The 23,498-nt window shown below is 43.1% G+C and overlaps 1 protein-coding gene across 2 annotated transcripts in view; it reads right to left on the bottom strand.

The window, feature by feature from the left end:
* The window catches only part of ccdc88b (coiled-coil domain containing 88B), a 66,362-nt gene that overhangs the window by 33,169 nt on the left and 9,695 nt on the right, over positions 1-23,498 (bottom strand). For both annotated transcript variants that reach the window (XM_051649286.1, XM_051649284.1), the window contains exons 9-16: positions 16,237-16,318; positions 15,973-16,131; positions 15,315-15,461; positions 14,819-14,999; positions 8,535-8,650; positions 8,349-8,438; positions 2,363-3,010; positions 49-228 (exon numbers count right to left, since the gene is read on the bottom strand). In XM_051649286.1, coding sequence (XP_051505246.1) covers positions 49-228; positions 2,363-3,010; positions 8,349-8,438; positions 8,535-8,650; positions 14,819-14,999; positions 15,315-15,461; positions 15,973-16,131; positions 16,237-16,318 — 1,603 coding nt within the window. The remainder of the gene's footprint in view (positions 1-48; positions 229-2,362; positions 3,011-8,348; positions 8,439-8,534; positions 8,651-14,818; positions 15,000-15,314; positions 15,462-15,972; positions 16,132-16,236; positions 16,319-23,498) is intronic.

Below are 23,498 nucleotides of genomic sequence, written 5' to 3'. Positions count from 1 at the left end.
TTTAAATGCCTAATGTGTTTTAACAGTAAAAAGAGAAACCTGTCTCACCTTGCGTACCGCAGCCCTCAGTGAGTCTATTGTGGCTCTGAGTGTCTCTCTCTCTCTTTCCAGTGCTGCTCTCTCTCCCTCTAACTGAGCATTTACTGCAGCTTCCATCTTCTGAAACTCCACCTGACTGCGCAGATGCATCAGTTCCTCCTCCTGCTGCATAGATTCACCCTGTAGCTCCTGACAAACAAACATAGTAAGCAGTTCTTTAGCACAGTGGAGTTTTGGCTTGCTCACTGGGGGTTTAAAACAATAATTTTATAAAGTTGTTTACTGTTGACATTAAGATATTAAGGCATGAACTTTTGTACAGCTGCTTTGTGTATTGTGAAAAGCACTATACAAATCAAAATCACTTGACTGGTTTTGCTTCAGGACCCATATTTTACATTGGACATAAAGTGGTAACCCTACACAGTGCACAAAATTGTATATTGTACAAAAGTCAACAAAAATTCTTAAAATCAAACATTGAAATGTATTAATATTACCAAGAATTGGTACATTTTGGTTTCTAAATGTAGCCAATAATTCACCACAAAAATTAAATTGTGGTCGGCACAAATCATGTTGTTTACATTGCAAGAGAACACTTATTTAACAAAGTCTGGATCATATTTTCTGAGGATGAGGGCATGTCACACAACCTGTCCATGTTGGCTTCTGCCTAATTTGGCTAGATTCTACTAAGTGTCAGATGTATTTGTGCCAAAATATGGTAGATTTTGATTGGAGGCACAGCACTGGATGTCAACAAACCAAAAATACGGGAAACTCGATAAGCCTATTTATTTTGCTATCCTAACTATATATTTATGGTTAATTGCATTTTATTATTCATATTTAGCATTGTTATTTTCCCTACTGTCCTGACCCTATCAAAACAGACCATTTTTTGTCACTATCCACCAGATGAGATCCACTGGTTTAAGACAATCATACAAAGCGACCTACTACAGGGATGGTCACCCTGGAGCAACCTGAGGGGAATAGGTTCCCCAGAAATGAGAAATATGTTATAATTTACTCACCATTTCATTCCAAACCCAAATGACTTTAACAAAAGGAGATGTTGTAATGAAGATCCCCCTGTGTCTTTTCATTACAGTGTATAGTGCCTCACTTTAAAGCTTAAAGGGGTCATGATGTGGCTTTTTTTATTATTTTAGTATGTTCCTTGAAGTTCACTTATAATATTAGTAAAGTTTTTTTGCACAAAAAACAGTCATATATTTGTAAAACATGAAAATTTTCCACCCTCGTTCTGACCCTCTGTCAGAAACGCTCAGTTTTGGTGATGCTTCTCCTTTAAGATGACGGTAAACGGCCACTGTTATGATTGGCTCTCTGTTCTTGAATGACCTGCTTTCTTCTGATAAGTTAAAATAGGCGTGGATGTGTTGTTGTCGAGGTGGTCAGATGCAAATGTTTACTACAGTGAGACATTATGATGTGTAGGAAGTAGAGAACGAGTCATTTTGGCAGCTTGGTTTCAACAAATGCTCTTTTTGCAGGAGGAGGTTGTTTTCAGTTCTGAAACTTACAGTATGTTTATTGTACAACGACCTCTTATATGTCAATAGATCAAGGAAATTTTGATTCCTCATGTCATGACCCCTTTAAAAAAAGGACCCAAAATATCATAAAAGTAGTCCATGCGACTAATGTGTCATATTCCAAGTCTTCTGAAGCAATACAATCGGTTTTGATGTGAAACAACACAGAATATAAGTCATTTTTCAGCAAAAATATGGACGTCCGTTCTGCGTTCATGAGCACTATGAAAAAAGTCACACGGGTTTGGAACAACATGCCAGGGCAGTAAATTATAAAAAATAAAAAAAAACATTTTTGGGTTAACTAACTATTTAGGTGCCATGCTCAAGGGCTGAAAGGTGATGGCTCATGCATCATTCATTGTGGGAATTGAACCAGAACCTTTTGGTGAAGAATGTATTTAAGTGTAAAGTTTTGATAAAAGCATTCTTAATCATTCTCGTTCTTCGTAAAAATGGTTTAACACAGAAAATCATTCTGCTAATGTTGCCATGAGGCCCAATAAGCAAAAGTGAACATGTCTTAATGTTTGAATGTCAAAGTGAGAAGCTGTCTTATTTCACAAAGGTCTAGGAACAAAACTAGATGTTCTTCTTAATTGCTAGTGGCAGGGGCTCTCTTTTTCACTTAAGTTTCTGTTATCAACTAGACCATTATCTCTCTTTGGGTGGATGGTGAAAGAGATTTCACTGGTGCTATAATTAAGTAATCGTGTAGTAGTAATTAGATTTTTTGTGTGATAACAATGGTTCATTACCTCTATCTGTTTCCTAGCCTCCATGAGGCTTTTTGCTGCCTTCTTCAGCCTTTGGTTCTCAGCTTCCAAGAAAACCATCTTATGCTCAGCCTCCAAGACCTTCTTACTCTGTTCTGCCAGTTTGGAGCGCAGATCTTGGGCTAGAGTGCTCTGTCTGTTAGCCTCTTCCAGGGCCTGCTGAAGCTGCTGATGTAGGGTGAGGGTGTACAGAGAGAAATTATCTTCTTCTGTCTCCTCTTTCTGTGTAGTTTTCTGGGCTTCAGTGTTGCACTCTAAAGGCTGGGATGTCTCCCCTGTGATGTCTTTCTTATCAAATTCTTTCTCACCCTCAGCCTCTCCTCTCTCTTTGGTTTTCATTTCATTAATACCCTTCTTTTTTCTTTCACTGAGGATTATGCTGTCCTCCTCTACCCCCTCTCCATCCTCTCTCTGGGCTTTTATTATGTCTCGCTCTCTTTCTTCTTTTCCATCCTGTTTCTCTCTTTTTGTGTCATTTCCCTCACATTCTCCTCTTGGGATTATTTCCCTTTTCTCTTCTTTTCCCTCTGTGACTGTTCTCTCTGCCTCTAGGTCTTCCTGTTTCTGTTTTGTCCTCAGCTCTTCCAGATTTATCTTCAAGCGGCTATTTTCTTTCTTCAGGCACTCCATCTAAGAGTTGAGACAGAATTGAAAGGACCTTATTTAAAAGTTGAGATGGGGACAGAATGAAAGTATGCTGCAATATTATAAATATTACTGTCTTGTTTTCTAATAAAAATCTAAACATTCTTAAATGCGGTACATTTACTTGAGAAGCAAATTTGTGTAAGATTAATAGTTCTCTGTCTGTCACTCACTCGACGTTGGTGTCAATGTAGTGACACTAGGGGTCACTCTTGGGAGCCAGAGACACCTCTGGTATTTGATAAAAGGCCAATGAAAATTGGCAAGTGGTATTTGCATGCCACTCCCCCGGACATACAGGTATAAAAGGAGCTGGTATGCAACCACTCATTCAGATTTTCTCTTCAGAGCTGAACGGTCATACTCATTGAGCTGAATATCACTGTTCATTCACCTCTGCTGGATCTGACAGCGCATTTCAGCGGCTTCTCCCTCCTCTGCACTGGTGCACTGCAGAGAACGCCCCTGGGCGCTTCGGCAGAAAAACTAGAGAGTATATTTTCTGAAAGAGCATTTTTCCCCTCTAAAAGAGTATATTTCTCTAAAAGAGCGCACACACGGAACGTCTTTTTAAAGATGCGTCTTTCTAAAGATGCCTTTCCCATTGTGTGTTACTCCTGGTTGCGGTCGTTATCTCTCAACTTCGGATGGTCACGATCGCTGTCTTTCGTGTCTGGGCGCGACCCACATGGAAGCAGTGTTTGTGAATGGTTCATGTTCTCACTGCGAGAACATGACCATGGCAACGTTGCGGTCGCGGCATGCTTTCGTAAGAAAGCAAGCCACCCCAGCGGCTCCCCACCTCGGTCCTTCTACCTACGGGTATGAGGCCAGCGCGGCTAGCACTGGGGATGATTTGGGGACCCCAATGGGATCGTCTCCGCCGGGTATCCCCCCGCGGACCTCCCATTCCCCAGCACGCTCGTCTGCCCCAATCGGGCTTCCGGATGAGTTCGCTGGCACCTCTCATGGCGAGTCTGGCTTCTTGTTCGGAGCTCGCGAAGATGATGAGCTCTCGAGCGCAGCATCGGAGAGCGGGCTTGTCCAGTCGGACGCAGAAGCCTCAGCTGGGCTTCCCCCATCAGGGACGATCGCCCAGTCACAGGCCGATGCCGAAATGATGGACATGCTTTCCCGGGTGGCCGCGAGCGTCGGGCTAGAGTGGAACCCTCCACTCTCCCCTGAACCCTCGCAGCTTGATGATTGGTTTCTGGGCTCGCGGCGCCGCTCAAATCAGCCATGCCCCGCTACAGAGCCATTCTTCCCGGAAGTGCATGAGGAGCTGACAAAGTCATGGGAGCCACCTTTCACTGCCCGGCCCTGACTCCGCAGTTCCCCCGCTCTCACTACCCTCGATGGCGGGGCGGCCAAGGCGCTATACGGCGATTCCCCCGGTGGATAAGGCGCTCGCGGTGCACTTATGCCCGCAGAGCACCGCCACCTTGCTTGGACGCCCTAAGCTCCCGTCCAAACCCTGTAGGCTCACGTCGTCCCTGACAGCTAAAGCCTACAGTGCTGCTGGACAAGCCGCCTCTGCCTTGCACGCCATGGCTCTCCTGCAGGTCCACCAAGCCAAGGCACTGAAAGAACTGCACGAGGGTAGTTCCGCCCCAGATTTGATGCAGGAACTGCACTCAGCGACCGACCTCGCCCTCTGGGCGACGAAGGTCACAGTGCGGTCTCTCGGGCGGACGATGGCCACACTAGTGGTCCAGGAGCACCACCTTTGGCTCAACCTGGTCGAGATGGGCGAGGTCGACAAGACACAGTTCCTTGCTGCCCCCATTTCCCAGGTGGGCCTATTCGGCGACACCGTCGAGGACTTTGCCCAGCAGTTCTCGATGGTGAAGCAGCAGACGGAGGCAATCTGGCACATCCTGCCCCAGAGCGGCTCAAGATCCCGCACCCCATCTGCTCGTCGCCAAGGGCGTCCCCCTGCGGTGACTTCACCGGCTCCGCAGCAGCCTGCCCCTTCGGCCTGGCCCTGGTGTGGAGCCCACCGCAGGAAGCCGACGCCACCCCTCTTACAACCGGCGCTGAAGAACCCACGGAGGTCCTCGAAGCGCCCCCAAGACGGGCAACCCAGGGACGAGGGAACCCACTCACGTGGAGCTGGTAGGAAGACCACTCCATCCCCCGGTGGAGGGCCTCTGGAATCTCCATGTCTGGTCCCTGGACGGGACGCAGAAGACCTAAGCGATGGTAGACACGATCACTCAGGCTAGGGCCCCCTCTACGAGGCACCTGTATGCCTTTAAGTGGCATCTATTTGCTAAGTGGTGTTCTTCCCGACACGAAGACCCCCAGAGATGCGCAGTCAGATCAGTGCTTTCCTTCCTGCAGGAGAGGTTGGAAGGGAGGCTGTCCCCCTCCACCTTGAAGGTGTGCGTTGCCACCATAGCAGCACACCACGATGCAGTTAACGGTAAGTCCTTAGGGAAGCACGACCTGATCATCAGGTTCCTAAGAGGCGCCAGGAGGCTGAATCCCTCCAGACCACACCTCGTTCCCTCATGGGATCTCTCCGTAGTTCTTCAGGGTCTACAGAGAGCCCCCTTTGAGCCTTTGCAGTCAGCCGAGCTTAAGGCACTCTCCTTGAAGACTGCCCTCCTGACTGCGCTCACTTCCATCAAGAGGGTAGGTGACCTGCAAGCGTTCTCTGTCAGCGAAACGTGCCTGGAGTTCGGTCCGGGTTACTCTCACGTGATCCTGAGACCCTGACTGGGCTATGTGCCCAAGGTTCCCACCACCCCTTTTAGGGACCAGGTGGTGAACCTGCAAGTGCTGCCCCAGGAGGAGGCAGACCCAGCCCTGTCGTTGCTATGTCCGGTGCGCACTTTACGCATCTATTTGGATCGCACGCAGAGCTTTAGAGTCTCTGAGCAGCTCTTTGTCTGCTTTGGTGCACAGCGGAAAGGAAGCGCTGTCTCCAAGCAGAGGATTGCCCACTGGCTCGTTGATGCCATAACTATGGCATATCTCACCCAAAACGCGCCGCCCCCGGTAGGGCTATGAGCCCATTCTACCCGAGGTGTAGCGGCTTCTTGGGCCCTGGCCAGAGGTGCCTCTCTAACAGACATTTGCAGAGCAGCGGGCTGGGCAACACCCAACACCTTTGCAAGGTTCTACAACCTCCGGGCGTCTTCCTTGGGCCCCTCTGCCCCAGTCTCCATGATTGTAGTGACTCCTCCCCCATTGGGCAGGATCTACCTTGAAGGCTCTCCACATGGTTGGAAAGACCGTGTGAAGTATTCTTCTACTTAAATATCCCCCCCTCTCTTTGGGCGAGGTGTGGTCTCCGCGGTGTCTTCCCCTTGGGAGGAACACCCCCCGACTAGACCTGGCGGCCCAGTCGGATAATCCCCCTTCTTTTTTAGGGAGTGGAAAAAGAGAAGGGGAAAAGAGGCCACGACTGGGTTAAGCCTGTCTCTATCTTTGGGTAGTCGACTTGTCCCCAAAAAGGGCCATTCGACACTCATAACTATGTTGGGGGAGGTTACGTGTCAACCTGGTGTGCTGGCTATGAGGCACACAGCAGTCTGCCCACCACACACCGCCAGTTCACGTAACACAGTTCAGCCAGTTGTGGCGTTTCATATAGGGACCCCTAGTGTCACTACATCGACACAACGTCGAGTGAGTGACAGATAGGGAATGTCATGGTTACTGGTGTAACCTCCGTTCCCTGATGGAGGGAATGAGACGTTGTGTCCCTCCTGCCACAACGCTGAACTACCCGCTGAAATGGCCGGACCTTATATCGGCTCCTCAGCATAAAACCTGAATGAGTGGTTGCATACCAGCTCCTTTTATACCCGTATGTCCGGGGGAGTGGCATGCAAATACCACTTGCCAATTTTCGTTGGCCTTTTATCAAAGACCAGAGGTGTCTCGGGCTCCCAAGTGTGACCCCTAGTGTCACTACATCGACACGAACGTCTCGTTCCCTCCATCAGGGAATGGAGGTTACACCAGTAACCATGACGTTTTTTCATGTAGTTTCAAGCTCAAAACACTATTTGCCAATGGAGTCAGAAAAATAAACATAATTCAAGATATATTCTCTGAAAACAAGATTATAATATTACAATAATTGTTTTTGCTTTTTAAGTATATTTATCTTGTTCTAAGAATGTTTTGATATTTTTACTAGAAAATAAGACAAACACCTTGGAATACTTGATTCTGACTGGTCAGTTGCGGCATTCTGTAGTCAAATATTTCAACTTTGATTGAATGTGCCGTGTTTGAAGCCGTAAACTGAGTATAACCTCATGTGACCCCGCGTACACATGAGTGGACGTTGCATTTTGGCTTCGCTATACACACGCATAACCTAAATTCATTTAAACCGACTGATCTCAGTTCAGGAGACACTGTGCTGTCAGTAAAAGGTTAAACTTTCGACGTACGAAAAAACATGGCGCCGACCACAGTGGAGTTTGTCTTTGGGAGAAACTGCAGCAAAACTACATCTGGTAAGAAACCTAATTACGTTTTTACTTTGAAACCTGTTTCAGTCGAAATATAAGAGTCTCTAGTTTCATCCGATATGCCATTTTTAAAATTTGAACGATTTATCACGAAACGCCATGCTGCTAAACACAATGTACACTAATGTGTATATTTCTTTAGAAATCCTATATTTACTGTGCATTATCACACTGAGAATCAATGGGCTCATCCAAAAGCTGAAAAACATTGCTTATAGAGGCTGTGGTGTATTTAAAACTGTTCTGAGACCAGTGCAGAGAGACAGCAAACTGAAGGTTAAGTCATTCACTAAATAGGGAGCAAGGGAGCATCCTATAGCTCTCTATGCAGTGCATTCACTCGTGAAATCCAACCAAAAGTTCAGTTTCAGGCTGCAGATGATGTTGTACCACTCAACATGTTTGGCAGAAATAGGACAATTGTAATCACTACATAGATTCAGAATTTATAATATATAATTTTAATTTAACAAGATTGGCAGTGATTGGATAATGCTGGCCATTATTTTGATTTAGAATTAATCATTAGCGCACACCTGTAACCGAAAGTTTTATATTATAATTTAACAAATTGCAACATTGCTTAACTTGTGTAAACATTTATTGGACATTGTCCAATGTAGTCTTTCATCATTTTGCTGTTGTCGCAAAAATTGCAATAAGTCACTCAAGTCATTGCAGTGATTTTATAAGAGGCAAAGGGGTTTTTAGCAATCTGTTTTGCACCTTATTGCATTAATATACCCCTTCTTGGTTATACAATATCGTGATCTCCCTATCTGGTTTAATATGCCTTACTTATATCCTCCTCTACGTCTAAAGTGTCTCACCTCTCTCAGTGTGCTTTGAAGCTCTTGTGAGAGTTGATCCGTCCGTCTCTGGAGATCTTCAATCACCTTGGGGGAGCTGGCATGCTGAGCCTACATGAGGGATGGGAACATGGGAAACATGGGAATTTACACAGTGGTCTGTTTGTATCAGATGATGAAACTGGTGAGACACCCTTGACCTCTGACCTCCTGCTCAGCCTGCAGGCGCTCTAGTCGTCTCCTCAGTTCAGCGTTTTCATTTTCAGCTCCCAAAAGCCTCAGCGAGGAAGCTTCATTTACTTCCTCACTCAACGGCTTCAAATCTAAATGAAGGAAAGGCAGATGCACATGTACACACATATGTATTAAAGGGATAGTTCATCCAAATATTTTGTAATTATTTACAAACTCTCATGATGTTCCAAACCCTTATGATTTACAGCAGTGTTTCCCCAACCCTGTTCCTGGAGACCCCCCAAAACTACACATTTTGGATATCTCCCTAATCAAACACACCTGATTCAACTCATCAGCTCGTTAGTGGAGACTCCAAGACCTGAATTGGGTGTGTCAGTGTGGTGATGGGGGGGGGGGATTGGGGGGGGTGGACCTGTATCTGTCTGTAGGAGAGAGAGAGCAGTAAGGCTCATCACCTGGGTTATCATTATCTCTAACACCTGTTTCTTGTTGTAGTGATGGCGGAGGGAGACATAAAAAGGCACACAAGGCGTCAGAGTGGCAGAGAGAGACCAGTAAGAGACTGTACCTGTGTGTGTGTGTGTGTGACAAGAAGTATTTACTCATTTGTGTGCATGACTACTTAGCCACTGAGTGCCCTTTTTGTTTAAGTTTTGTGAACAACGCTGAAGAGTAATAAAATTACTCACGTTAACAGTTCACTGCCTCCTGACTCCTTCATTGCCCAGATATGAACCTGCTACAGTGGTGCCGAAACCCAAGATTTATTGGAGGACAACGTCGTCATGGAGTCTTCACCACAGGGCGTAGTCAATTAAGTCCCTCGCCAACATCCAGCAAACACAACACCAGGCCCTCATGGAGTTACGGCTGGAGCAGGAGCAGCATTTCCAACTCCTGCTCCAGGCTCAAGCGGAGGACTGACAGGCGTTCCGGAGCCATATAACACATATTAAACATTTGTTCACAAGACTTTTGAGAACTGGATCTTGTAGCCTAGAGTTTTTGCTACAAAATGATGTAAAAACCATCCTGATCACTCATTCATACAAAGCAATATAGTCATTTAACTTTTGTAAGACACTTTTAGTGTTAGAAAGGCCAAATGTGAGGAGGCGTGAATGATCATGAATACTGATGTGATTCACACCTGAGGAGACAAAGACCCCTCCCCTGGGAACAGAATAAAATGTAATATCTGATATAGGGCATATACACAATATATAATTTTTTTTCAGGATTCTTTGATAAATAGAAAGTTCAAAATAACAGCATTTATCTGAAATAGAAAGCTTTTGTAACATTATCAATGTCTTTACTGTCACTTTTGATCAATATAATGCGTCCTTGCTGAATAAAAGTATTAATTTCTTTCCAAAAAAAACATTTCTTACTGACCCCAAACTTTTGAACGGTAGTGTATAATGTTACAAAAGCTTTCTATTTCAGATAAATGCTGTTATTTTGAACCTCTATTCATCAAAGAATCCTAAAAAAAAATTTACACAACTGTTTTCAACATTGATTATAATAATAAATGTTTCTTGTGCAGCAAATCATCATATTAGAATGATTTCTGAAGGATCATGTGACACTGAAGACTGGAGTAATGATGCCGAAAATTCAGCTTTACATCACAGGAATAAATTGCATTTTAAAATATATTATATATATATATATATATATATATATATATATATATATATATATATATATATATATATATATATATATATATATAAAACTTGCCTCGGGGGCGTTTACCATTTGCATTGATCGCCTCAGCACATTACCGTATGAATAGCGCGCTCTGTTGGTGGGTGTGATCACATTAGGGATAATTAGCTGAGCCAGGAGAAACTGTACATCGCTTTGTTTCATAAAGATTACATTGCAGGAGAATATTTGTTTTAAATTTTAATGGTTTTATTTTAAAGTAGACATTTTAAGCTTTCTTTAGACATATGTTTCATGTTTGTCTGATAAGTATTCGCAGAGTTTCAGTTCATTTCTGTGACGTGCTTCAGAAAGATGCTCGCGGAGACAGAGACGGCTGAAAGCACACCCTGATTATTTTCTTTATTTTACAAAAGCACAAGGTTTTGATTTTATTGTGAGTGTACACAAATAAAAGTAGACCCTTTATAGTTTCTAATGATGTCTTACACTTATCTGTATACCCAAAAATGACGGAGTCTTTTAAGTTGTTTCCGCTGTTGTGAGGAAAAAATCCAGCAGGATGCGCCAGCGCGTCAGTCGACCCCTGAGGGTTAATATGTATGCAATATGCAATGATCTAAAAATGACAATGTGTAATCAATGTATTATGATAAGCTGCATTATCAATGTTATTCAGTATGTTACATATTTAATCATTCTTTTATTAATTGAATACTCTGATTATTTAGATACAGTTTGAAAGTGCAGAAAAAAGCTTAGCTTGCAGTCTCTCTCTCTGTGTATGGCCTTTGTGTCAAGGGAAAATGAACTGATGTAATGCAGAAAGTGGGAGACCTTGGAGAAGGGATCCCTGTGTCAAGCGAATGAGTAAGGAGGTTTAGATAAGGAACACCACCTGTAGCAGCTTGGCTTTTCTAGAAAGAATTACAGCCTCTTTCTATCAAAGTTTGTAGAAAGGGAGGTGGGCATGTGGATTTTGAAAGGATCATTTAATGTGCAGGACTGGTGCAGATAATGCCAAGATTACCAAAACAGGCAAACGATATATGTGCACTACTAAGTACTAGCATTAAGATGAAACAGTAAGTTGGGGCCAAAGGTGACCAGCTGGAAGTGAGACGGCAAAGATGAAACTAGGGAGGCATAAGACGATTTCATTGGATGAAGAGGCCATCCCTCAAAGAGTTAAGGGGAGCAGAAACTGTATAAAAATGCATGATTCTGAAGTGTAATTTCAGATGCTCCATGGACCACCTCGGATTTGTTACTCTGTAATAAAAGTCTACTTTTTGAAACCAGAAACTAAGTCTCCAGAAATGATTGACTTGTTTTGAAGAAATCTGCTATGACACCTCAAGCTCTAAATAACTCGCCATGTGGCAAGGGTCCTTTGAGGTCACACGGCGAGTCGGAGATCTCAATTATGAGGGTAGGCAAATGGACAGTGGCGGGGCATGTCAAATTTACCACCTCAACCTCCTAAAATCGTGGAGGGAGGAGGTCCCTGTGGCCTTGGAGACGGCAGTCCTGGACTCTAGCCGGAGGTGACTCTCAAACTTAATTCATTCACCCTGGTCCCGTGTGGAGACCACCTTTCACTTTCGCAGCTCATGGACGTGGCCAAGTTGCAAGCGGAATTCGCAGACGTGTTCTCGCCTCTCCCCTGTCACACGAACTTCATAAAACACCATATCGAGACCACCCCAGGGGTGGTGGTTTGTAGCCGCCCCTATTGCCTTCCTGAACACAAGAAAAAGGTTGTTTTTGAAGAATTGGAGGCAATGCTCAAGATGGGCGTAACAGAAGAGTCGCACAGCGATTGGGCCAGCCCGGTGGTTGTGGTACTTAAGAGCGGTGGGACGGTCCGGTTCTGTGTAGACTATCGCAAAGTGAATGTGGTGTCCAAATTTGACGTGTACCCAATGCCTCAGATTGAAGAGTTGCTCGATCGGTTTTATTCAGCACTGGACTTAACAAAGGGTTATTGGCAGATCCGTTTAACTCCAATCTCCTGAGAAAAAATTGCTTTTTTCACACCATTCGGCTCACACCAATTTGTGACCCTTCCGTTCGTTTTTTTTGGGGCCCCCACCACATTCCAGTGTCTCATGTATAAAGTTCTCAGACCACATACAGCATATGCCGCTGTGTATTTTGACAATATCATTATTTATAGTAATGACTGGAGGTGGCACATGCAACATCTGAGAGCTGTCCTAAGGTTGCTGCGATGGGCAGGGCTCCCAGCCAACCCGAAAAATGCGCAATTGGGCGGGTGGAAGTTCGGTATCTGGAGTTCCAATTGGGCCACGGGCAGGTGCGTCCCCACAGCAATCGCGGCCTGTCCGAGGCCCAAGACCAAAAAGGAGGCAAGACAGTTTCTGTGGCTGGCTGGTTAAGACCGAAGGTTTGTGCCTAGTTACTCTGACATCACCAGCCCGCTGACTGATCTTACTAGAAAGGGGGTCCCTGATCCGGTCCAGTGGACAGAGTCGTGCCAACAGGCTTTCCTAAAAATAAAATCTGCGCTTTGTGGGGGACTGTTTTTACATGCTCCTAATTTCTCTCTCCCCTTTATTTTGCAGATGGATGCATCTGACAGAGGGCTGAGGGTGATGCTCTCGCAGGAGGTGGAGGGGGAGGAGCGACCGGTGCTGTACAATAATCATAAGCTCTCGCTGAGAGAGACTAAGTACAGCACCGTGGAGAAGGAATGTCTAGCGATCAAGTGGACCGTCCTCACTCTCCACTACTACCTGCTGGGGCGGGCCTTCACCCTCTGTTCAGATCATGCCCCACTCCAGTGGCTCCACCGCATGAAGGATACCAATGCATGGATCACCCGTTGGTACCTGGCCCTTCAGCCGTTCAAATTTGAGGTGATCCAAAGACCACAGTGCGATGACTGTGGCTGACTTTCTCTCCACAAATGGTGAGGGGGGGGGGTTGGCAGGCCGGATGTTGCCCTGGCCTGAGTCGAGAGGTGGGGGTATGTGGTGATGGGGGTGTGGTCGTGTATCTGTCTGTGGGAGAGAGAGCGGTAAGGCTCGTCACCTGGGTTATCATTATCTCTTAACACCTGTTTCTTGTTGTAGTGATGGCGGAAGGAGACATAAAAAGGCGCACGAGGCATCAGAGTGGCAGAGAGAGACCAGAGAGAGGCTGTACCTATGTGTGCACGACAAGAAGCATTTACTTGTTTGTGTGTGTGACTACTTGGCCACTGAGTGCCCTTTTTGTTTAAGTTTAGTGAACGACGCTGAAGCGTAATAAAAATACTCACATTGACAGTTCGCTGCCTCCTGACTCCTTCAATGTCCAGATAACAAACCTGCTACAGTCAGATAAGGGAGATATACAAAATGTGCAGTGTTGGGGGTCCTCTAGGAACAGGGTTGGGAACCACTGATTTACAGTATATGGGTTATTATGAACTCATACAACACTTCCATGGAGCACACAAGAGGTTAGGCAGGATTTTAACGCTTTTCCTTACAAAAAGTGCATTTGTAAGTGAATCGGGATGGATGCGGTAGAGCTTTTAAAATGACAACAAAAAACGCACCATAAAAGTATAATAAAATTCATCCATTCAACTTGTGGTCTTTATTGTGCACAATAATCCAAGTCTTTTAGACTGAAATGTAAAGTTGTTATTCACTAATAATCTTCCCTGCCATTGCAGCTCTTAAAGGGATAGTTCACCCAAAAATGAAAATTCTCTCATCATATAGTCACCCTCATTCCATCCAAGATGTGTATGACTTTCTTCTGCTGAACACAAACAAATATTTTTGTATTGAGAAATTAATCATATGTAACTCCTTTTCCACTGTAAATCTTGACATCAGCAGTCACCTTGGCAATCATGATTTAGAGATCGATTACACTTCCTATAGCACCATCTAGCACTCTGCGCATGTGTCAAGGCACTAGGAAGTGTGATGTGCTTTTGTTTATGTGCTTTTTGGAACTTCAATGTTTTGGTCACCATTCACATGCATTGTATGGAGCTACAGAGCCGAGATATTTTTCTAAAAATCTTTGTTTGGGTTCTGCAGAAGAAAGAAAGCAATTCACATCTGGGATGGCATGAGGGTAAGTGATGAGAGAATTTTTGGGTGAACTGTTCCTTTAAATTTGCATGTACAATGACGAATGCCATTGCTGTATCACATAACTGATTGCAAAGTATGAAGATGTGGTATGGACTATTTTTATGATACGTTTTTTGGGTGCTTCTTTGTAGTTTTTGTAGCTCAAAACTGTCCTTCCCTTCCACTTTAATGGTATGGAAAAGATCATCCTGCTAATTTTCTTTCTAAAAATTCTGATAATCTAATCATTTTCACCTTTGTTCCACGGAAAAAAAAGTAATTTGGGTTTGGAATGATTTAAGTGTGAGTAAATGATGACAGAATTTTTGTTTTTGGCAGAACTATTCCTTTAAGAGAGTGTAAGTGATAGGGTGGGAAGTAAATGTATTCATAAATATCTATTACTAAGATAAGAAGGACAGCTGGGTTTAAATATACATGATTTAAGTCATGTAAAATCAATGACCTTGCAATAGAATGAGCCATAATAGCAAATCATGCATAAATTAAACCTACCAATCTGAGTGATATTTATTTCCTGAACTTCCTCATCAGACTCTAGCTCTGATTGGAGAAAATGTTGATGAGTCACACTTGGAGTGACAGCCATTGAATGAGCCTGACGTTTAAGATCCACCTGTAGACTCATATTCATCTCCAGCAGCTCATCTACACTCTGTCTCTCCACATCACGCTCCTAAATGCATATAAATATACCCATTTCAAATACATCCATTTTTAATTTTAGAAGAGTACAACTGTAACAGTTGAGTTACTGTTGCTGTGTCACATATTTTTTATAGTGCCATAGAGCAACAGTGTTTACAGTTTCCAAGGAAATCAACCTGCAAATGGTTACTTATAGTTGTCTCTGCATATTAAGCTGGGATAGGAGAAAGTATTTTAACATCAGAAAAGTTACACACTTCACCTTTTTTTTAAATCTAGCTCTACAGCCACAAATTGTAGCATGCCAATAAAACCATAAGAGAGTTTATAAAGTCATTCATACACCCTCCATATCCATGAGTTTCTGTCTGAGCAGAAGATTTTCTTTCTCTAGTTCACGCAGGACAGTGCAGCGTGCACGAGCGTCGGCCAGCTGCTCTTCCAGTAGAGCTTTGTTCTCTTGCAGTGAGGCGCAATACTGCTGCTGCTCCTGTAGTGGGCCAGAAAAAACTATAATTTAACAAACTAAAAAATATTTACTCAAATTTTTATTAATTTTTTACCTCTTTTGTTCTACGACACTGATCATTTACCAGAATACATGTCATAAGTAACTAAACATAAGGGCTGTCAATTTAACGCATTTAAAGGTTTAGTTCACACAAAAATGTCAATTCTGTTGTCATTTTCTCAACGTCATGTTGTCTTAAACCCGTATGACTTCAATGAAAGCCTCAGTCACCAATTACTTTCACTGTATGGTAATAAGACAGAATAAAAGTGAATGTTGACTGAGGCTGCCGTTCGCTTACATTCTGCCTTTTCAGAATTAAAATTTTTTGAGTGAACTATCCTTTAATTCTAAAACGATGTGATACAAATAATTAAAGAGTATCATTAATTTACTCATGACATTTCCAAATGAAAGCACTCCATGTATTTATTCCTAATTATATAGCATAAGTTGTTTTGTTTCAGCCTGTGTATAGCTATGTGTCTACCTTCAACTGTGTGCGGTACAGCTCCATGCTGCGGAGTCGATGTGTGCAGTTATTCAGCTCTGCCTGCAATTGCTCCACTCTGCCTGCACGCTCTCGCAGACAGTCCAACTCATCCTTTATACCACGACTCACACGTGCTTCGACCTGCAAAGCTCGGTTCTGACCCACCGAACACACACAGCACATAAAATGGGATGTTAGCGATATGGAAATCTGTCCCCACCCAACAATACATTTATCAATGATGTATTATAGCATGCTCACTTCCTTCTGTAGTTTCTTCATCTCTTCCTCCATAGTTTGCACTTCTTGTTTGTAGTCCAGTAGTTCATCACCTTTGTCCTCCCTGTCAATTATTTTGATGTGTAATTATCTTTATAGGGTTAAGCGTGTAATTTTTTTGCTACTAGCACCACCAAGCAGAATTTCAAAAATAACAAGATAGGTAAAGTTTGTCAAGACAAACTTTGATGGTGGCTTGACAAAGCCTGGCCTGAAAGTTTAAAAAGTTTTAAAAGCTTGAGGTTTTAAGGTTTAAGACCTTACAGACAGAAAGACAGACAGACAGACAGATAGACAGACAGACAGACAGATAGACAGATAGACAGACAGACAGATTAAAGACACTGTGTGTGTTTGTTTACATAAAAAAAAAAAAAAAAAAAGTGACAGTTGGAGTTTGAATTAACAAGCATTCCATTGACCCCTTTAAACATTCCATTAATGCAAGTCTATGGGATTTTGGGGATTTTTTTATCACCCTGTTCGGGAAAACCATAAGTCCAATCAGTTAGAAACTATAGAACACACTAAGTCAAAACAGTCTAGAGGTCTGTGTCTGTGTTTGGTGAATGTAGCTTGAAAGCTCTAGGAGTTACTCTTGATTATTTTGGTCTATGTTAAGGGATTTTGTAAAAAACCTAAACCAAGTAGAATAACATGTTGGCTTTACAAACAGGTTACTGAAACACTATCCACATCCTCAACTGGTCGGTCAAACAGAATTTCCCATCCGAATCAGACACCATTGGTTGAGCCAATGTTGCTTTGTCAGGCTGGTCAAGATGCCCAAACTAAATGTTTAGATACCGCCACAGAGTCACAGAGATGGCCTTCGTAGGACAAATGGAAACAGAGAGTATCATGGTTGCTGTGATAGTACACCTCGCTCTCAACATGCACGAGCCCTCTGAGTGAGAAGGGAATCTCTTCTATACTTTGTGATCAGCTGAATGCTACTTTGGTGAATTAAAGTACCAATTTCCTTCCGAAACAGCAAAATCTGTACATTATTCCAAACTTTTGGGCGCCAGTGTATGTTATGATTATTTTACATATAATATATTTTAAACCCATCTACTGAGGTACTTCAACTTGGGAATTAACATTACTGCCATTTGAACATCATATTTTCTGGTAAATCGGCATCATTTGTTTTGGTTTTTTTCGAGAAATTATTTAAATTAATTTTATGTTCTGTTTATTTTTCGTGAAGTTATAAGAGAAAATGCGGCTTGTAAACAGGTGTTGCTTATATGTCACATGTATGTCAAAGACTATTAATCTATTACTAATACTTGCTATGTTTTTGTCTGTGAGTAAAACAAATAGGCTGGTTGTATTCTACTCTTTAAGAGCTTTCCAACACCATATGACACATGTCTGGGGCAAAATGAAATTTGAGTGCCCAAAACGTCACACATAAAACTCTGAACCTTCAACCAAAATTCTTAGATCTCAATACACCACCAAAAAACATGGGTTGTGTCTCCATCTTCTGATTGGCATCACCAGTAGGTGGTGTATCTTTAAGACAAAGCCTATAAAATCTAGAGGGTGTCCAACAGAATCGACGTAAAGTCTTATATTGCATAAGATGCACCCTTGCATCTCTAGATGTAGACGTTTTTTATAATCCTAGCCCACAATCCCTCCACCAATACCAAATTTAAATCCCCCAGACTCTGAATTAGCAGGGAGTAATACACTGATGCCTCATGACCTTTTCCAAAAGCATTAATCACCACTCCCAGAGTATCTGCCGCTTTAGGGGGGTGTATGCTACTCCCAAAAATAGTACAGAGCAGGTGACACAGCTGTAAATACCTGAAGAATTGAGGCCTAGGAATCCCAAAATGTTGAACCATATTTTCAAAGGATCTCAACACTCCACTCTCATATAGGTCACCGAGCATATTAACCTCCCACACAATCCACACTGACCAGCAGAAAGGGGACTTAATAATACATAATTTTGGGTTCTGCCATAATTTAGCCGAATTAAACACTCTGGACACTCTTGTCCATACCGAGTGCAAATGCAAGATAACGGGGTGTAACTTAACTTCTCCGATTAGTTTGATAGAAAGGCTTTGTAATGGCGAAATAGGGGCAAGAACTTCCTGTTCAATACAAAACCAGGGAGGGGCTCTCTCAGGTGGAAGCGACCAATGAGCCAAATGTCTGAGACCGAATGCATAATAATAAAACAAAATCTTGGGTAGGCCTAGCCCACCTTTGTCAGTCAGCCTATGCAATTTACTGAAATGTAATATGGAACCTTTACCATTCCAAATGAAGGACTTCACTATGCTATCAAATTGCTTGAAATAAGAGAGGGGGACATCTATAGGGAGAGACTGTAGCAGGTAGTTGAATTTTGGAATACAATTCATTTTAATAACATTAACCATCCCAATCATAGATAAATGTAATGAAGCCCACCTGCCCATATCGCTCAAAAACCTTTTTATTAAAGGGTCAAAATTAACTCTAACTAATCACACAAATTTGCTGGGAATAAAATACCCAAATATTTAATGCCCTGTTTGGGCCACTGGAAGGCACCCGGCTGAAAAGCCGTTACCGGGCAGTATGCTGTCAGAGCCAAAGCATCGGATTTAGACCAATTAACTCTGTATCTCTGTAACTCTGTATCTTTCGGCCTGTCCCTGTCTCCTCGCGTCTTCACGAAGGTCGCAGAGGCAGCCCTTGCCCCGTTAAGGGAGGTGGGCATTCGCATTCTCAACTATGACTGACTAATCCTAGCTCACTCTCGGGACATGTTGTGCGCACACAGGGACTTGGTGCTCTCACACCTCAGCCGACTAGGGCTTCGGGTCAACTGGGAAAAGAGCAAGCTCCTCCCGGTTCAGAGCATCTCTTTCCTCGGTTTGGAGTTTGACAGCGCGCCTCACGAACAAGTGCGCCCAGTCGGTGCTGGCCTGTTTGAAGGCGTTCAAACAGAAAACAGCGGTTCCACTGAAACTTTTTCAGAGGCTCCTGGGGCATATGGCATCCTCAGCGGTAGCCACCCCGCTCGGGTTTATGCACATGAGACAGCTTCAGCACTGGCTTCAGACTCGAGTCCCGAGATGGGCATGGTGCCGTGGGACACATTGCGTGGTCATCACGCCGGTCTGTCACCGTCTTTTCAGCCCTTGGACCAACCTCTCATTTCTACGGGCAGGTGTTCCCCTAGAACTGGTCTCCAGGCACGTCGTGGTCACGGCAGATGCCTCCAAAACGGGCTGGGGTGCTGTTTGCAATGGGCATGCAGCCACCGGCCTGTGGACGGGCCCGTGACTGCATTGGCACATCAACTGCCTCGAGTTGTTGGCAATTCTGCTCGCCCTGCGGAGGTTTCGGCCGTTGATCCAGGGCAAGCACGTGTTCATTCGGACAGACAACACGGCAACAGTAGCATATGTCAACCACCAAGGCAGTTTTTTTGCTCAGCCATCAGTTTAGGAAGTTCTAATGGTTCCACAAAGTTTCTAATATCATCATCAGTAGACGAAGACGTGGAACTATAAAGATCAAGATAGAATTCTTTAAAAGCATTATTAATATCAATGGCCGAGATATATATTTCACCACCAGCAGATTTCACTGAGGGAATGGTAGAAAAAGACTTTCTCTGTTTTATATATCTAGCCTGAAGCTTCCATGCTTTGTCTCCCGACTCAAAGTATGACTGTCTTGCCCTGAATAGCCAAAACTCCACCTTCTGCGACAAAATAGTATTATATCTGTATTTCAATCGGGTAAATTCTCTGAGGCCATTAGACGACATTTGGCCCTTTAGCTCTACCTCGGCACTTTTAATATTCTCTTTCAATTCCACTAGCTCTTATGCTTTGGATTGTTTGGTGAATGAGGCATACTGTATGATCCGGCCCCTAAGAACCACCTTAAGTGCCTCCCAAGCCACCACAGAGGATACTGAAGACCAGTTGGTCTCCATATAGACATTGATTTCAGCCTTTAGCATTTGTTGGAATTCAGGATTTTGCAAAAGGGATACATTAAAGCATCAACTGTATGATTTTTTTTTTCATATGTGGCAACACCTCTAAACACACCAGGGCGTGATCTGAGACTAAGATGTTTCTAATTGAGCAATCGCTTTAACAGATTAAATGAGGGACTTATATATAATAAAAAAAAATCTATTCTAGAGTAAATCTTATGGACTGAAGAATAATTTACAGTCCCTAACAGATGGGTTCAAAAGTCTCCAAATATCTGTAAGACAAAGATTTTTAAACATCCTGTAAAGCGTCAGTGTTGCTCTAGGGGGTTTACACACTTTTGCTTCACTATGATCAAGGACTGAGTCCATCAAAAGATTAAAGTCTTCTCCCAATATTATATCATGAGGGGTGCCAGCGGCTTGCAACATCCCTTCAAGATCTATAAAAAAAGCCCTGATCATCAACGTTAGGTGCATAATTATTCGCCAAAATAAGACTTTGTCCCTGAATTTCAGCTAAAACAATAATAACTCTTCCTAATTTATCTTTACTCTGTTTGTAACATTTGAATTGTAGATGTTTACTTATCAGTATAATGACTCCCTTGCTCTTACTCGAGCCAGCACTATAAAATAAAAATGCCCACCCCATATCTTTCCAAATTTTTCAGCTTCCTGTGGGGAAAGGTGCGTTTTTTGAAGAAACACTATATCATATTTCTTACACTTAAGAAGAGAAATAACCTTCCTTCTTTTTAAGGGTTGCCCCAACCCATTCACATTCCACATGGAGAGAGACAGTCCACTCATATTAACATTTGACATTTTGACATGTAAGAAAAAATAGATTGTGTGTTAAAAACAGAATTATAAAGACCACATTCCAACATTAGTGCAACAGTCAAACTCCGAACATTCCCCCAGAACCAAACAAACAGAAAAAAGAAAAACGTGCGCATTAACCCCGCACACGACAGCACCAACTGGCGTCCATCCCTCCAAACTCAAACAGTCCATGTACGCCTAAAAGAGCCCCCGCGACAACTTTGCCGTCGGATTACTAAAGTCCGGTGTTTCTATCAAAATTTGGTGAGACAGAATATCACAGCAAAAGATAATTTATAAAACAAACTCCAGCCAATAGGCAGAATAAACACAAAGAGCATGCAGCTTCATCCATAAAACTGTCCTAAAGGTGTATTATTCTACCAAACAAACTCCAGCCGCTAGGCGGAACCAGCACAAAAAGAGCACACAGATTCTTCAGACAGTCAAACGAATGTTCAGTGAGCCGGTCCATTCGGCTGCAACATGAGTACAAGCAAATGACTTACTCCAATGACTTAGCCAGAAATACTCCACAAAATAAACTCCAGCCGATATGCGGAATAAGCACAAGAGCGTGTAGATTCTAGGGCTGCCCCCTGATAGTCGACCAAACGTTAGTCGATGAGAAGAGTCTTGGTCGACCAAGTTTTGATTGGTCGGTTGGTCGCAGGAAAAAAACTCTGCAGGAAACCGACGAATACCGGTATTAGCGCTGGTTGAATGCTAGGTGGTACTATGGGGTAATTTTCATTAAGCAGATTTAGGGTTAAGCCTACACAATAAAGCAAGACACCTTGATTTCAAACTTTGAACTTTATTTTTTATTTATTTTAACTAAAAGTTCAAATGAAACTGGAAAAAAAAATAAGTGCATTTAAACTGTGTGTTGTTCAACTATTTTAAAAGATGGCTTTACAACAGTTGTCAACATCTCTCTGGCAAAGAACCTACTTAATCTGTGCATTCTCTACCGGTCGGGTATTTTGTTGTCCGGGAAAATACATCATGTGTGTGAATACATTCGTTTTGTTCCCTCCTTCATGATATATATATATATATCTATCTATCTATCTATCTAGATATATATATATATATATCTATATATATATATATATATATATATATATATATATATATATATATATATATATATATATATAGATATAGATAGATAGATAGATAGATATTGCATCGGAAATCCCCGGGCTGAGGGATCGGTGAATATTCTTGCTTTAGTGATTTTGCATTGAAAATTAAATTATTTAAAAAACAAAAAATTTAAATCAAATACATTTCTAAATTCAAACTGCACTCCAAACGAAACGAAAAAGCAAATAAATAAATAATAAAGTGATAAAAGAATAATATATATAGTATATTTCGGACTCAAGATGGCGCCGAGTATGGCTGCTGCGTTGCGAGCTCCGACACAACATAGCAATGTTTTGTTTGTTTTGTTCACAATTCTTATGTTTTTTGTCTTGGATGTTGTCTGCCTTATTGTCTATGACAGACAAACACTTTTGGACATTGGTTCAGCGATCTCACACCGAAAACCGGACTTCACATTCCTCAATGCCGACCCGCTGTTTACAAACACGCAAGCGGAGCCCTTTGTCTGGGCAGCACGGCCGCGGAAACGCAGGAGGTAAAGGGGAAACAGAGCCGGCGTTCTCATCAGAGTAAGACGCCGCGCAAATCGACCCCCGCTACCCAGTATTCTACTGGCAAATGTTCAGTCTCTGGATAACAAGCTCTGCGAGCTGAAAGCACTGATCTCTTTCCAACGAGAGAAGAGGGACTGCTGCATTATCTGCCTAACAGAAACTTGGATGTCTGCGGAGATTCCAGACTCAGCCATTGAACCCGCGGGGTTCTCCATGCTCCGAGCGGACAGAGCGAAAGATCTCTCAGGTAAAACTAGAGGAGGTGGTGTATGTTTTATGATCAACAAATCCTGGTGTGATCAGAGGAACGTACATTCCATCAAGTCTTTCTGTTCTCCTGATCTGGAATTTCTTATGCTTCTGTGTCGACCATTCTGGCTACCGAGGGAATTCACAGCGGTCATTATCACTGCTGTGTACATCCCCCCACAAGCCGACACAGACCGGGCACTCAAGGAACTGTATGGGATTATAAGTGAGCAGGAAACCGCGCACCCTGAGGCCGTGTTCATTGTGACCGGGGACTTTAATAAAGCCAGTTTAAAATCAGTCGCACCAAAATATCACCAGCACATTAGTTTCAACACACGAGGGGACCGGGTTTTGGACCATTGCTACTCTCCGTTCCGGGATGGCTACAAATCCCTCCCCCCACCATTTGGCAAATCGGACCACTCTTCCATTCTGCTTCTGCCCGCTTACAGGCAGAAATTGAAACAGGAAGCACCCACCCTCAGAACGATCCAGTGCTGGTCGGACCAATCGGACTCTATGCT

The sequence above is a fragment of the Myxocyprinus asiaticus genome, chromosome 22 (genome assembly GCF_019703515.2).
Source record: "Myxocyprinus asiaticus isolate MX2 ecotype Aquarium Trade chromosome 22, UBuf_Myxa_2, whole genome shotgun sequence".
Taxonomy (NCBI): domain Eukaryota; kingdom Metazoa; phylum Chordata; class Actinopteri; order Cypriniformes; family Catostomidae; genus Myxocyprinus; species Myxocyprinus asiaticus.
Note: the sequence above shows the minus strand (reverse complement) of the source record. Positions and strands in the feature narration are given on the sequence as shown.